This window comes from Penaeus japonicus, unplaced genomic scaffold (genome assembly GCF_977035675.1).
Source record: "Penaeus japonicus unplaced genomic scaffold, GWHDUDI00000001_assembly GWHDUDI00000013, whole genome shotgun sequence".
NCBI lineage: Eukaryota > Metazoa > Arthropoda > Malacostraca > Decapoda > Penaeidae > Penaeus > Penaeus japonicus.
Window position 1 is genome coordinate 21,365,769 of NW_028234415.1, and position 16,293 is coordinate 21,382,061.

At 46.0% G+C, this 16,293-nt stretch overlaps 1 protein-coding gene across 1 annotated transcript in view; it reads left to right on the forward strand.

The window, feature by feature from the left end:
* The window catches only part of Girdin (protein girdin), a 281,482-nt gene that overhangs the window by 47,995 nt on the left and 217,194 nt on the right, over positions 1–16,293 (forward strand). The window contains exon 3 of the mRNA XM_043003721.2: positions 8,970–9,078. Coding sequence (XP_042859655.1) covers positions 8,970–9,078 — 109 coding nt within the window. The remainder of the gene's footprint in view (positions 1–8,969; positions 9,079–16,293) is intronic.

Consider the following 16,293-nt stretch of genomic DNA (forward strand, 5'->3'; position numbering starts at 1 on the left):
CCCTCCCTCCCTCCCTCCCTCCCTCCCTCCCTCCCTCCCTCCCTCCCTCCCTCATTCCCTCCCTCCCTCCTCCTTGCCTTCTTGCTTTTCTTGTTTTTCTTTTGTTTTATTTTTCTTTTAGCTTGCAATATTTATATGTATGCGCGTACCTACGCATGTGTGTACGTATGCCTGTGAGTTTTGAGTGTGAGTGTGAGTGGTAAAGAGACAGGGAGAGACAGAGACAGAGACAGAGAGTGTGTGGTGATGGTAGATTGAGTGTCTCCCTCAGACCGTAGTTCCGGAGTGAGGATGCATTTGAAACTCTTCTCTTGTCCTTTTTAGATATTCTCTCACTGCTTCACTTTTTTTTTCAAAAGAGCAAAGGGCATAACTTTTGTGATATTTAGATGAGTAATTTTAGGAGATACCGCGAACATGCACGCACGCAAGCAAGTACGCACACGCAGAGAGAGAGTGAGTGAGTGAGAGCAAGACTGAGAGTGAGAATGAGAGGGTGAGATTGCGTGTGTGTGTGTGTGTGTGTGTGAGCGTGTGTATGTGAGTGAGTTACGTCTCCCTCTCCTATTTCGTTCCTGATGCTGTCTACTTCGCACCCCGAAATGGTTCCTTCCGCTGACTCAGAGCCGCCGCAGCCCAGGTGGTGGCTTAATTCATTCGGATCGCCACACCTGATTACCGCTCGCACCTGGCCTACTGCGTCTTTTGCTCCTTCTTGGGTGTTTTCTTCGCCCTTCTCCTGGTATTTTTCTCATTATCCCCTCTTCCTCTTCCCCTGCTTCCTCCTTTATCCTCTCCCTCTTTTTTCTCAGACTATTTCTCTCTCTATTTGTCTGTCTTTACTTCCCTCTCTCTCTATTTCTCTTTTCTCTCTTCCTCTTCCTCTTTCTCTCTCTTTCTCTTCCTCTTCCTCTTCTTCCTCTTCCTCTTCCTCTCTCGCTCTTCCTCTCTCTCTCTCCTCTCTCTCTCTCTCTCTCTCTCTCTCTCTCTCTCTCTCTCTCTCTCTCTCTCTCTCTCTCTCTCTCTCTCTCTCTCTCTCTCTCTCTCTCTCTCTCTCTCTCTCTCTCTCTCTCTCTCTCTCTCTCTCTCTCTCTCTCTCTCTCTCTCTCTCTCTCTTCATTTCTCTCTCTCTCTATCTATCTCTCTCTCTCTTCATTTCTCTCTCTCTCTCTCTCAATTTCTCTCTCTTCCTCTTTCTCTCTCTCTTTCTCTCTCTTCTCTCTCTCCTCTTCTCTCTACTCCCTCTCTTCCTCTCTCTCCGCTTCTCTCTCTCTCCTTCTCTCCTTCTCTCTCTCTCTCTCCCTCTCCCTCCTCTCTCTCTCTCTCTCTCTCTCTCTCTCTCTCTCTCTCTCTCTCTCTCTCTCTCTCTCTCTCTCTCTCTCTCTTCATTTCTCTCTCTCTCTCTCTCTCTCTCTCTCTCTTCATTTCTCTCTCTCTCTCTCTCTTCATTTCTCTCTCTCTCTCTCTCTTCATTTCTCTCTCTCTCTCTCTCTCTCTCTCTCTCTCTCTTCATTTCTCTCTCTCTCTCTCTCTCTCTCTTTTCATTTCTCTCTCTCTCTCTCTTCATTTCTCTCTCCATCTCTTCCTTTCTCTCTCTCTGTCTTCCTTTCTCTCTCTCTATATCTATCTATCTCTCTCTTCATTTCTCTCTCTCTCTCTCTCTTCATTTCTCTCTCTCTCTCTCTCTTCATTTCTCTCTCTCTTCATTTCTCTCTCTCTCTCTTCATTTCTCTCTCTCTCTCTTCATTTCTCTCTCTCTCTCTCTCTCTCTCTCTCTCTCTCTCTCTCTCTCTCTCTCTCTCTCTCTCTCTCTCTCTCTCTCTCTCTCTCTCTCTCTCTCTCTCTCTCTCTCTCTTCATTTTCTCTCTCTCTCTCTCTCTCTCTCTCTCTTCTCCTCTCTCTTTTCATTTCTCTCTCTCTCTCCTCTCTCTCTCTCTCTCTCTCTCTCTCTCTCTCTCTCTCTCTCTCTCTCTCTCTCTCTCTCTCTCTCTCTCTCTCTCTCTCTCTCTCTCTCTCTCTCTCTCTCTCTCTCTCTCTCTTTCTCTATCTCTTCTTCTCTTTCTCTTTCTCTTTCACTCTCTTCTCTCTCTCTCTCTTCTCTCTCTCTCTCTCTCTCTCTCTCTCTCTCTCTCTCTCTCTCTCTCTCTCTCTCTCTCTCTCTCTCTCTCTCTCTCTCTCTCTCTCTCTCTTTCTTCTCTATCTCTCTCTCTTTCTGAGCCCAAAGAGGTACTAAGATTGGGGTGAGGATAACCTATGTTACCTCATTCTTTTGAGATATATGTAATCACTTGTCTCAATAAATTCGTCAAAGTCATAAGTCTCTCTCCCTCCCTCCCTCCCTCCCTCCCTCCCTCACTCCCTCCCTCCCGCTCCCTCTCCCTCTCTCCTTTCTTTTTCTTTTTTTAAAAGTCGTCCTGCTGCCGTCGCCCGTCTCCTTGTCTTCGCCGCGGCGTCCTTGAGCACTTGGGATCAATGCTCCTGTAGAAGATAATTGTTGGTGTCCTTTCTTCTTTCTCCCCCTTGCCCACTTCGGTCGCTTCTCTTTCCTCCTCGTCGTCGTTCCCTTTTGTTCCCTTTCTTTCTTATTTCGTCTTTTTTCTCATTCTTCTCCTTCACTGCTGCCACCGTAATATCTTCTCCTCCTTTTTTCCACCCTCCTCTTCCTCCTCTTCTTCTACCCTCCACCTCCTCCTCTTCCTCTTCTTCCTCCACCCTCCACCTCCACCACCACCTTCTACAGGGGCCGGATGCCAGGAAGATTAGGCAGGTAATGGCCGCACGTCCTCCTCCTGGCCCTTCATCTCCTGCAACTCCTCCTCTTTCTCCCCCTCCTCCTTTTCCTCCTTCTTCTCCATCTCCTCCTCCTCCTTCTCCATCTCCTCCTCCTTCTTCTTCTTCTTCTTCTTCTTCTTCTTCTTCTCCTTTTTCTTCTTCTTCTTCTCTCTCTCTTTCTCCTTCTACAACTCCTCCTCCTCGGCCCCGTGCCTTTCTCTCCCCACCCTTTTCTCTTCCCTAACCGCTACCTCTTCCACTGTCACTCTCTCTCCCTCCTTTCCTCCTTCCCTCCCTCCCTCCCTCCCTCCCACCCTTCTTTCCTCCTTCCTTCCCTCCGTCCCACTCATCCCGTCCTCTCTCTCCCTCTCTTTCTTTCCCTCCCTTCTCACCCCCCCCCCTCCCGCCATCCGCAGCCCTGAGATAACCCCTAACTGTTAGCGTTACTAACCCCCCTCCGCCCTCCACACAGACCTTCCACGCCCACCTCACGGGTAATTGCCTCGGATAATTACTCGTCATTACGCACCCGCGAAGCACATTACCTGTCAGTTCTAAGAGGGAGGAGGGGTGGGGGGGGAGGGGGTATGCCTCCCTCGAAAGCCACATTGAATATCTCGAGTGGGTGGGAAATTATTCAAATTGCGGCGTGTTGCTGCGCCCTCTAGTGATGAATGAGGGGGAGGGGGGTGGGGAGAGGGGGCGAAGGTCGTCGTTGTTACATGCCCTTTCCCTTCATTCCCTCCCTCCCTTCCCCTCCCTCCCTCCCTCCCTCCCTCCCTCCCTCCCTCCCTCCCTCTTCCCTACCCCTCTCGCCCTATACATCCTCCCATTTCCTTCCCTTGCCCTCCCCTCCCCTCCCCTCCATCCACCCACCCCCTCCTTAATTATTTAAGTTTGATTAAGTAATGACTGATGCGATTACCCTCGGCCGTGAACTTTAGCTCGTAGGTGTGATTAGAAGGGCGAGGGGGAGGGGGTTAGGGGGGAAGGCAGGGGGCGACCCGGGTAGGTAGGCCTACCGTAACGGAACCGGCGAGTTCTTTTGCAGAGTGAGCAGGGGGGGGGGGAGTAGGGGCAGAGTTTAGAGGGGGGGGGTGAATGTGCCTAACAATGTTTTGCGGTTTAGGCCTGTGGCACTGAGGTTACAATGGGTATGCTACTACATTCGTTTTGAAAAGGGAGGTTCGTGTTATTTTTGTAGGTTTTTGTCGTCGTTATTATTCTGATTTTTGGCCCGGTGTTCGTTAAGAATGATGTTGATGAAGGAGATGCGGAAGGACAGGGTTAGGATCATGATGCTGCTGCTGTCCTGGCTACTGACGAAGGAACACGATGAGGTCTGGCTTGTCAAGGGCGAGAAAATGTTTTCCGACGCCCATGTGTCAAGGCCGCTGCTGGGCGGTCATTCAGACACTTGCTAAGGCCACGCCTATCTCTCTCTCTCTCTCTCTCTCTCTCTCTCTCTCTCTCTGATATATATATATATATATATATATATATATATATATATATATATATATATACATATATATATATGACTTGCAAAACACTCTTCCGTGTTGATAAATGGCAGATAAACCCACTATACACAAAACAGATTTATTGAAAATGAGACAACAGTTTCAAGATCCATCTGGATCCCATCTTCAGGTCTGATGGGATCAGATGGATCTTGAAACTGTTGTCTCATTTTCAATAAATCTGTTTTGTGTATAGTGGGTTTATCTGCCATATATAGATATATACATATATATATATATATATATATACATATATATGTGTGTGTATATATATGTATATATTATGTATATATATATATATATATATATATATATATATATATATTATTTATATAATATATATATTCCTCCTTGTCCATCCATCTATCTATCCATCCATCCCCCTCTTTCCTTAATTAATATAATATTTACAGTAACGCGTTTGCAAGCGGCCTTGACCTCCTGTGCCTCCCCACTCTCTTCTATCGTCTTCTCCTCCTCCTCATTTTCCTCCTCCAATTTCTACTCCCGTCTCTCATGAAGAGTGCTTCTGGGCTACCTAATGATGTTTGCAATATCCTCTTCAATATCATATTGCACCAGGTTCCTTTCCTGACACTAGAGTGGCCTCCCGAAGGACCTTGCCTGCCTGAAGGAAGGAGGACATTCAGGAGAGTGTGTGTGTGTTGGGGGGGGGGGGGGGGGGGCGAGGCGACAAGAGGGGGAGAGCGGTATTTGGCCGATGGCAGAAGGGGGGCGGGTAGGAACAGTTTAGGGGGGGAGAGTGAAGTAAGCGGGTGGCAGTTTGAAATGAGAGAGGTGTTGGGAGGAAGATGTTATTGACAAGCGCTGTGTTGTTGGCAGGCTAGGTATGTTGGCAATATCAGCGAATGAAGCGTTGCCCGATGCATATGAAAGCTTTATGTGGCGACGTTCCGACATGGGTCATGCGTGGTGGCAAGGGGGGGTGGAGGGGGGAGGTGCTTCATGTAATATCGCCGCAATTGCCGCAGAATCAATGCCACGGCACGCCACAGTACGCAGTGTTCGTCGTCGTTGCCTTCTCTAGCGCCAGGAAGTCGACCGGGGATTATTACGGCAGCCGGCAGGTTTGGCATGTAATGTCCTCCACACCTCTTGTAGGCGTGCAATAAAGCGGTTTGCGAACCCCCCCCCCCCATCCACCCATTCCCTCGTGCAGTGCCAATAAACACGATCTACAAGGTAGCTCTACACTTTCTCTTTTCATATTTGCTCTCTCACGTGTCATGTAACTCACTTTTGTCCCTCTCTCTTTCTTTCTTTCCGTCTCTCCTCTCTCTCTCTTTCTTTCTCTTTCTTTCTTTCTTTCTTTCTTTCTTTTCTTCTTCCTCCCCCCCCCCTCCCTCTCTCTCTCTCTCTCTCTCTCTCTCTCTCTCTCTCTCTCTCTCTCTCTCTCTCTCTCTCTCTCTCTCTCTCTCTCTCTCTCTCCCTCTCTCTCTCTCTCTCTCCCTCTCTCTCTCTCTCCCTCTCCCTCTCCCTCTCCCTCTCCCTCTCCCTCTCCCTCTCCCTCTCCCTCTCCCTCTCCCTCTCCCTCTCTCCCTCTCCCTCTCCCTCTCCCTCTCCCTCTCCCTCTCCCTCTCCCTCTCCCTCTCTCTCTCTCTCTCTCTCTCTCTCTCTCTCTCTCTCTCTCTCTCTCTTTCTCTCCCACACACACACCTTACTGGAGCACCAACCACTTTTAAAGCCAATTCTTCGTTTTTCAGTGTTTTTTTTTTACATCGCTCTCCAAGCGAACGTGTGTTTTTGTTTGTTCTTAGTTGATTCTTTTATTGCACTGGTAATTTTATGAATTGAACATAGTGACATAGTTAGAACAAATAGATACGTGGTAAATGAATGACTGTTATTATTTTCCTTTTCAATTTTTCGTATTTTCTTTTTGTACGTGGTTATTTTTGTCAGTTTCAAAAAAGAGATTCAAGATCACAGGAGAATCTTTATTTCAGACTGAACGTTAGTCTTGTTTAATTTGAAGCAAGTTTCCTATCATGGTGTTAGCTTATTGTTTGCTCGAAGCTTGTGTGTTTGGATCTGAATGATGATGGCGAATGTTATTATATTAAATGATGAAATAATTGAAGCTGATGTCTGGTACTCTGTTTAACGGTTTTGTTATTTTGAATGTTGTTGTTTCGGCTTTTGTTAATGCTTTTGTTGTTTGTGTTATAGTATAGTTACACTACTCAGACCTGTTACAGTATAGTTATCACACTATTCAGAACAACAAGTTAAAGGAAAGGAGGAGAAAGAAAAGAAACCGAGAGAAATAGGAGAAAAAAAGGCGTAGAGAAAAGAGAGAAGAAAAATTTAGCATTTCCTCCCGTTTCCCTGAAGTGTTGTCAGCGCAAAGATCAAACTGCGACGAAGCTATGATATTCATGACTTAAGGACGTCGGAGAAGGCTCGTGCGTGCGTTCAGTGGCGAGGGGAATGAGGGAGGGAGGGAAGGGGAGGGGGGATGCAAGGGAAAAGGGGAGGTAAGGAGGGAGGGAATCAAGGGAAAGGGAGAGGGAGGCAGGCAGGCAAGCAAGAGAAAGGGGAGGTAGGTAGGTAGGTAGGTAGGTAGGTAGGTAGGTAGGTAGGTAGGTAGGTAGGTAGGTAGGTAGGTAGGTAGGTAGGTAGGTAGGTAGGTAGGTAGGTAGGTACATAGGTACATAGGTACATAGGTACATAGGTACATAGGTACATGAAAAGGGCAGGCAGGGAGAGAGGTAAGGGAAGTTAGAAGAGGAGGAGAGGGGAGGGCAGGTAAGGTGGGGAGGGGGTGGGTGAGTGGACACAAGATGGCTTTAGTGCATGCTTGCAGGACGTGCCTTTAAGAATCATACGAGAAAAAGTGATATTGAGCGTACCAGTGTAGGTATTTTCTTTTTTCTTTTCTTTTCTTTTCCTAAGCGACGGAATTGAAGGAATGGGGGTATCTGTGATAAATGCGTGTCCCTTGTTGCCCTTGGGGATGAATGGGGCCATCGATCGGGACGAGGCACGGAATAGGTCTGTGTTTGGACGGATTCGTGTTGGTAGCTTAGTTTAGGCCTACGCGGGTATGTGGATATGCGGATGGAGATAGGTGCGTGTGCGTCTGTGTGCGTAAGCGTGCGGATCAGCCTCGGTAGCCGCTTTAATTTTTGGTTGTAAAGACTGCTGCTTCGCGTGATCTGCTAAAGAAGCTTGGGATTAGGGAGGGGGGAGCGATAGCCCTTTCTCCGATCCCCCCCCCCTCCCCCCTTGGCTATTATCCTGACCTGAACAAATGAATTTGCGCTTGTTATTGCATCGTGGCACACCATGCGGTTAGTTGGCGTGTGCGTGTTGCAGGAATGATGGGGGTGAGGGGGTACAGGGGACATTACCCCCTCCCCCAGTGCCCCATACTCTCAAATACAGAAAAAAAGGATGATCTTTTGCATGAATTTTCTGTCTCCCGTTTTTCTTTCATACATATTCGCGCTTTTTGAGTGACAAGGAAATGTGGCGAATCTTTTTTGAGAGGCGTCTGTGTAAGAAGTCTGTGTAGATAGGCTTACTCTGTACTTTTTTACCATTTTCTTGATCATTTCTCTCTTACCCCCATCTTTCTCTCTCTTTCCCTCCCCCACTCCCTTACTCCCCTCTCTCTCTCTCTTTCCCTCCCCCACTCCCTTACTCCCCTCTCTCTCTCTCTCTCTCTCTCTCTCTCTTCCTCCCTTCCCTCTCTCCCTTCCTTCCTTCCCTCTCTCCCTTCCTTCCTTCTCTCTCTCTCTTCCCCCCTTCCCTGTCTCCCTTCTCCCCTCCTCCCTCCCTCCCTCCCTCCTCCCTCCCTTTCCTTTTCCCATCTCTTATCACAGAAAGTGCGCCAAATTAAGCGTGCGCATATGTGTTCAAGGATGCATGACACTTTAACCAGGTCATGCACAGTTTCTTTTAACCAGTTTAAATGGATAACAGATGTTCTACCTTTTGTTTTCTCACTCATAATTCAATATTTCCACCAAAAAGTTTAAAAAATAAGGTGTGACGCGGAATTCCATGTATGGCTGTGTGTTTATTGTCTTATTAATAGTCATGATTATCGGCTTGTACTAAAGTGTGTGTGTTTGTGTGTATGTTTATATTTATGTTTAGGTCATGGTACGCGTGGGTTTGTGTATACGCAAATATAAATACGTCTGTCTATCTATCTATCTACTTACTATCTATCTATCGCTTAGCTATCTATCTATCTGTATATATTATATATATATATATATATATATATATATATATAATAAGTTATATATGTTGAACAAATGTGCTTTGGCCGTGGGAACGAGTGTGATTTTGTGCGTGCTTTGGAAGCGATGGCGTAATTGCTCTTTATTGCAAATCGATTTGTGTTGCTGTCGGAGAGACTGACGTGTGGAAATGAATCGCGCTTTGCTGTCAGGAACATCAGCGAAGGAGTCAATGACATGGGTATAATAGATCGGGTGGTGGCTGTTGTATGGCTTGCGTGTTGCGAATGGAAGAGACCGCGTCGAAGGTAGGAATCATTGTGTGTGAGTGTGTCTGTCTGTGTGTGTTTGTCTGTGTCTGTGTGTATGAGTGTGTGTTCTAGAAAATTACTTATGAATTTAACTTCAACAAATTTAACATTTCTGATCTCGAAAATAACCCAATCTCCTCTTCTTGCAGAGACCCTCGAGGTGGCAGTGGTCGGCAGGTCAACCGCCACCCAAGCGACGCCGCGGCGCGTCTCTCTAATCTCGCCGCCCTTCTGCATCACATCAAGGCGTTCTATCAGGTAAGACTCGTCGTCGTCGTCGTCGTCTTTTGAGGTCGTTCTCAAATCGTCCTCGCTTCTCTCCCTGTCTCTAGAGAGGGAGAGGGAGAGGGGAAGGGAGAGGGGAAGGGGCAAGCCTGCGAGCACAAAATCTTTACAGAAATGCGCCTGTGAAAATGTATCATCGTATACTATAAGAATCAAAACTCTTTCTGTACAACATACGAAGCAAGCCTCAGTAGAGTGAGGGACATCTTGTTACTGAAAATTAGATAGTTCATAGTACAGTTGAATAAAGAAGATAAATAAATTAATACAATTAAATAAGTAAATAAAGAAGCTGGACGGTAAAAAAGTTTTGAAAAGATGAGTTCTGAAGAATGTGCCTGTTGGCGTTGTCTGTGGGGGGGAAGGAAGGAGAGAGAGAGAGAGAGAGAGAGAGAGAGAGAGAGAGAGAGAGAGAGAGAGAGAGAGAGAGAGAGAGAGAGAGAGAGAGAGAGAGTTGGAAAGGAAACGAGAGGAGGGGAGGGATGGGGAGGAATAAGAGGAGAAAAGAAAAGTATGAGAAAGGTTAAGAGGGTTAAGAGAAGAATTAAAGAGAGCCAGATGAGAGGAAGATGAATAGAGGGAAAAGGAGGAGAGAAAGAGAGAAGAAGAGGGAAAAGGGGGAGAGAAAGAGAGAAGAGGGAAACGGGGGAGAGAAAGAGAGAAGAAGAGGGAAACGGGGGGAGAGAAAGAGAGAAGAAGAGGGAAAAGGGGGAGAGAAAGAGAGAAGAAGAGGGAAACGGGGGGAGAGAAAGAGAGAAGAAGAGGGAAAAGGGGGAGAGAAAGAGAGAAGAAGAGGGAAAAGGGGGAGAGAAAGAGAGAAGAAGAGGGAAACGGGGGGAGAGAAAGAGAGAAGAAGAGGAAAAAGGGGGAGTGAAAGAGAGAAGAGGGAAAAGGGGGAGAGGAAGAGAGAAGAAGAGGGAAAAGGGGGGAGAGAAAGAGAGAAGAAGAGGGAAAAGAGGGCGAGATTCCTTAGCGGAAGTTTCACAAACCGAGAAGGGAGTAGTTGTTTCCACGCAACAGAAGTAGGCCTAAAGGACTATCGATTTTATGGAAACGGGTGTCCGTAAGGAGAGAGAGAAAGAGAGAGAGAGAGTGAGAAACAGGAAGCGAGCGGAGAGATTTCATTTAAGAAGAATGGAAATATGAATTGAAAAAAAAAAATATATATATATACATATATACGATTGGAGACAAAAAACAGGCAGAAAATAGAGAAAATCTGATCATTGAAATGGTAGAGATTGGAGAGGTAAAGAATCGGGGAGGGAGAGGCGGAGGTTGAAGATATTAAGGGCGGAATTAAGAACGGGATTAAGAGGGAGATATGACGATGGGAGAGGGAGGAGAAGGAGAGAGGGAGATGGAGAGAGAGAGGGAAAGAGAGACCAGGAGGGAAAGAAGAGAACGAGAAAAAGAAGAAGAGAAGGAGATAGTAGGAGGGAGAGGGAAAGCGAAGGAGAGAGTGGAGAGGGGGAAGGAGAGCGGAGGTATGGAGAGAAATTGAGAAAAAAAGAGAAATAGAGAGATAGACTGAGACAGAGAGTAGGGTAAATAAAGGGTGAGAAAGAGAGAGGAGGAGGAGGAGGAGGAACGAAGAGAGGGTGAGGGCGAAGGAGGAGGTAACAAAGGGGGTTAATGATGAGGGATTGGCGGTAAGGAGAAGGTGAGGGGAGAATCCTCAATGACCGCTTTGATTCCCCTCTTGTGATGCCATCAGTCAGACAGTGGCAGTGGAAGTCCCGGATGTAGATTTTATTTTATTTTTTTATTCACATTAAAGTTATTAAATTAATCAGTATTAAAAAGATCTACGTCCATGATTATTGGAAACATTATGAATATTATTACACGCTGTGGACTCTTTCGCAAAAGGTTATATGGGAGAAATTCAGCCCTTAGAAAGCTCAAAGGTGTACATGTGCCTCTGGGTGTGTGTGTGTGTGTGTGAGTGAGTGAGTGAGTGAGGGAATGTGCGTGTGCAACGACGGTAAAACACGAGTCCAATGGCATTCAGTGGTCAATGATCCGCTCGAAAATGTCTGATTGATGATTCAACTGCGTTGGTTTGTGTGGGAACGCCGCATGAGTGAAAGCTTTTTTTTTTCTTTCTTTCTTTTTCGTTCATTCTTTTTACATGATTCTGTTTGTTTCGTGTAGTTATTTCCTCTCTTTTTTATCGCGTGATTTACGAGAACGCGCGAGAGTACGAATGATTAGATCCGGGTGGAGCAAAAGGAGAAGAGGAATCGGAAGAAAATTATAAAAAAAAAGTCGTTGAGTGAGTGAAGATGAAATAAAAAGGGAAAACGGCAACAGAGTGAATGAAGAATGGAGTAGAATAAACGAGAGAGGAAAGTAAGGGAATTCAGAGGGAGGAAAGAGACGTGTTGAAGAGGAAATTAATGAGAAGGAAAGAGGCATGTTAAGGAGCAAGTTAATGAGGGAAGAAAGAGACGTGTTAAAATGAAAATTAATGAGAAGGAAGGAGACACGTTTAAGTGGACATTAATAAGGGAGAAAATCCACGGGAAGAGACAAATGAAGAGGTATCTCATGAGGAAGGAAAGGGACATGTTCAGAAGAAATTAATGGCGGGGGGAAGCAGCGCCTAAAGGGAGTATTAATGGGGGATAGAAAGAGGTCCCTTGAGGAGAATATCAATGAGGAAGGTAAAGACGGCGAGAAGGAGACCTGTTAAGAGAAAATAAACGAGGGAAGGAGATCAGCAAAGAAAGAAAGAAAGAAAAAAAAAACGAGGGAAAGAGACTTGTAAACAGAAAATGAATAAATGGAAATGCATTGGTGGATTTCGAGTTAAAGAAGATGAAGAAGAAGAAGAAGAAGAGAAGAATTTGAAAGTCCGCGTCCGAAAAGTTGCTACAGACCTCGAAATAAAGTTCACCTACTGTTCAGACACTGTTTTGGATGTGAGAAATTTGCAGATTTATTCACTTACTGGCCCTGACTTCTACTGTATCCTTTGTCATTTTTTTATGGCGAAATGTTTTGTTTATTTCTTTGGTTGTGGATATTTTTTTTTTCCTTTTTGAGTTTACGCAGTTGCATTGTCGCCTGTGTGTTGAGACCATGTTTTTTTCTTTTCTTTTCTTTATGGGAGGACGGGGGGCGGGGTTACAGGTTCTTTATCCTTCCTTTTCACTTCTGATGATCTGTCTTCAACTCCCTTTCTCTGCCTGTCTCTCGTCATCTCTCTCTCTCGCTTCACACTCACACACACACACACACACACACACACACACACACACACACACACACACACACACACACACACACACCCAATTACGATACACACCATCCAAACGTTCCCACTAGCACCCGAGCACACACGACAAGTGTGGTGTTGGGGGGGGGGGGGGGGGGGGGGGTAGGGGGGGGGCACTGCACACACACACACACACACACACACACACACACACACACACACACACACACACACACACACACACACACACACACTCACACTCACACTCACACTCACACTCACACTCACACTCACATTCACTCACACTCTCACACACACACTCACTCACTCACACTCGCACATAAGAAAAAAACGCATGTATATACACACATCTATATATACACAGGTCTTTTTGTCCTCATAATAATCACAGGGTTGTCTCTACGCGTGTATCGCACCTTCAGCAGCGTCTCTCCCTCTGGTACCCACCTTCTCCCGTCCTATACCCCCCCCATCCCCTCCTTTCCCCTCCTTCCCCCTCCCTTCCCCACTCCACCCCCTATACAACTCATTTCACTCCAGCCACACCACTACTCCCCTCCTCCTCCACCTCTCCTCCTCTCTCCTCTCCTCCTCCCTTCTCCTCCCCTCCCCTCTCCTCCCCTCCCCTCTCCTCCCCTCCCCTCTCCTCCCCTCTCCTCCCCTCCCCTCCCCTCTCCTCTCCTCCCCTTCCCCCCACATCCGTCAAGATGCCCTTTCACTCCCCAAGAGGTAAGATGAAGGAGTTCTTTGTTGTCGTCTTGTTGCGGGAGTGATTCGTCCGGGAAGATGGAAAAAAGGAGAAGAGGGAGAGGGGAGGAAGAGGGAGGTGAGGGAAGGCGGAGAGGGCAAAGACCAAAGATACGGACCGAACCACCGCGGGGATATGAAGGGGACTGATGGAAGCCTGAGGGGGAGGAAAGGAGCGAGGGGCACCTAGGACGAGAGCGCGCGCCCAGACATGGGCCGGGAGAGGGGGGAGGGAGAGGGAGGTGAGGGAAGGGGGAGAGGAGGGAAGGAGAGGGAGGTGAGGGAAGGGGGAGAGGGGGGGGAGGGATGGCGAGAGAGGGAGGAGTGGGTGATGGAATGGGAAGGGGAGAGGGAGGGAGGGATAGAGATAGGGATAGGGAGGGAGGGAGGGAGGGAGGGAGGGAGGGAGAGAGAAAGAGAGAGGGAAGGGAGGGAGACGGAGAGGGAGGGGGAAGGGGAAGGAGAGATGGGAGTAGGAGGGAGAATTAAGGAGAGGAAGAGGGCGGGAGTTAGAAAATATTATTATTATTATTATTACTGCTTCTGTTGTTATTATTATTGTCATTACTATTATGATAATGATGCCAATAATTATTATCATTATTATCATTATTATCGTTATTATTATTGTTGTTGTTTCAGGTTTGCATGTTTTAAAGGAAGAGGGAAAGATCTCAACAGCGAAAGCATGTCCGGAGAGGTTGACTGACTATTCCTTATCCCTTGTTGCTTATGCGCTGAATTTAGAATTTAAGATTTTTATTCATTTATAATGATATATAGATAGGAAGGTAGATAGATATGTAGATAGATAGATGAATAGGTCGATAGATAGGTAGGTGAATTGGTAGATAGATAGGTCGTTAGATAAGTAGATGAATAGGTAAATAGGTTAAGTAGATAGGTCGAGAGATAGGTAGTTAGATAGGTTGATAGATAGATAGGTAGATAGGTCGAGAGAGAGATAAGTGGATAGGTTGATAGATAGATAAGTAGATAGGTTGATGGATAGATAAGTAGATAGGTCGATAGATAGATAGGTAGATAGTTTGGTCGATAGAGGGGATAGTAGATAGGTCGATAGATAGATAGGTAGATAGTTTGGTCGATAGATAGATAGGTAGATTGGTGGATAGATGGATAGGTAGATAGGTCGATAGATAGATAGGTAGATAGGTCGAGAGATAGGTAGTTAGATAGGTTGATAGATAGATAGGTAGATAGGTCGAGAGAGAGATAAGTGGATAGGTTGATAGATAGATAAGTAGATAGGTTGATAGATAGATAAGTAGATAGGTTGATGGATAGATAAGTAGATAGGTCGATAGATAGATAGGTAGATTGGTTGATAGATAGATAAGTAGATGGATGGATAGATAGATAAGGAGATAGATCGATAGATTGATAGGTAGATAGGTCGATGGATAGATAGGTAGATAGGTCGATAGATAGATAGGTAGATAGGTCGAGAGAGAGATAAGTGGATAGGTTGATGGATAGATAAGTAGATAGGTCGATAGATAGATAGGTAGATAGTTTGGTCGATAGATGGATAGGTAGATAGGTCGAGAGAGAGATAAGTGGATAGGTTGATAGATATATAGGTAGATAGGTCGATGGATAGATAGGTAGATAGGTCGATAGATAGATAGGTAGATAGTTTGGTCGATAGATGGATAGGTAGATAGGTCGATAGATAGATAGGGAGATTGGTTGATAGATAGATAGGTAGATAGGTCGAGAGAGAGATAAGTGGATAGGTTGATGGATAGATAAGTAGATAGGTCGAGAGATAGGTAGTTAGATAGGTTGATAGATATATAGGTAGATAGGTCGAGAGAGAGGTAAGTGGATAGGTTGATAGATAGATAAGTAGATAGGTTGATAGATATATAGGTAGATAGGTCGAGAGAGAGGTAAGTGGATAGGTTGATAGATAGATAAGTAGATAGGTTGATGGATAGATAAGTAGATAGGTCGATAGATAGATAGGTAGATAGTTTGGTCGATAGATGGATAGGTAGATAGGTCGAGAGAGAGGTAAGTGGATAGGTTGATGGATAGATAAGTAGATAGGTCGATAGATAGGTAGTTAGATAGGTTGATAGATATATAGGTAGATAGGTCGAGAGAGAGGTAAGTGGATAGGTTGATAGATAGATAAGTAGATAGGTTGATGGATAGATAAGTAGATAGGTCGATAGATAGATAGGTAGATAGGTTGATAGATAGATAGGTAGATAGGTCGAGAGAGAGATAAGTGGATAGGTTGATAGATAGATAAGTAGATAGGTTGAGAGAAAGAAAGAGAAACGGAGGATGGAGGAGAGGATGGGAGAGAGGAAAATGAAGGGGAGGAGAACAAAGAAGAAGAAAGAGAAGAGGAAGAAGGAAATGAAAGAGCGTCCTTGCATCCTACTCCCTCCATACCAACAAGTAAAGCCTTGCAGTAAGAGCGGATCGCATGCAACATGAAAAGGATCATGCATTTGGCAGTGGGACGCACAAGGCCAGGAGAAGAGAGTCAGTCGGACCAGATGATCCAAATCTTGATAGCTTTCTTTTTATTGATAATATTTGTGACTTCCATGTGTATGCTCTACCCCCATCCTCCCTTCCCCTTCTCTTTCTTCTTCTCCTTCTTCTTCTCCTTCTTCTCCTCCTCCTCCTCCTCCTCCTCCTCCTCCTCCTCCTCCTCCTCCTCCTCCTCCTCCTCCTTCCCCCCTTCCTCTTCCCCTTCTCCTCCTCCTCCCCCCCACCTCCCCCGCCATCGTGAAGGCCTTGTCATACAGCTGTTGAACGCAGATGGGCGGAAGGAGTTTCTGATTTTTCTTTTGTTATGTTTTATGTTTATTTCGGAAGTCATCTCGAGCCGAGATTGATATCCATGTTTTGGGTCCCCCCTCTCCTCACTCCGCCCCCCCCCCCCTCTCCTCACTCCTGAGTTGATTCATACCCCCTTCCTTCTCCCACTCCATCGCGCTCTCCTTTCTCAATTTCCTCTCCCCTCTCTATTGCGTCTGTCTTTTCCCTTTCTACTTTCCCCCCTCCCCCTCCCCACCTCTCCTCCCTCTCACGAGTTGTCAGAAATGTGTATCAAGAAGGACGACATTCTACCGCTATGGCGAATGAAGATAAATAAAAGTTATTATTATTATTTTAAGTAGAAACTGAGGAAGAGTTTCATTCGCACTGCT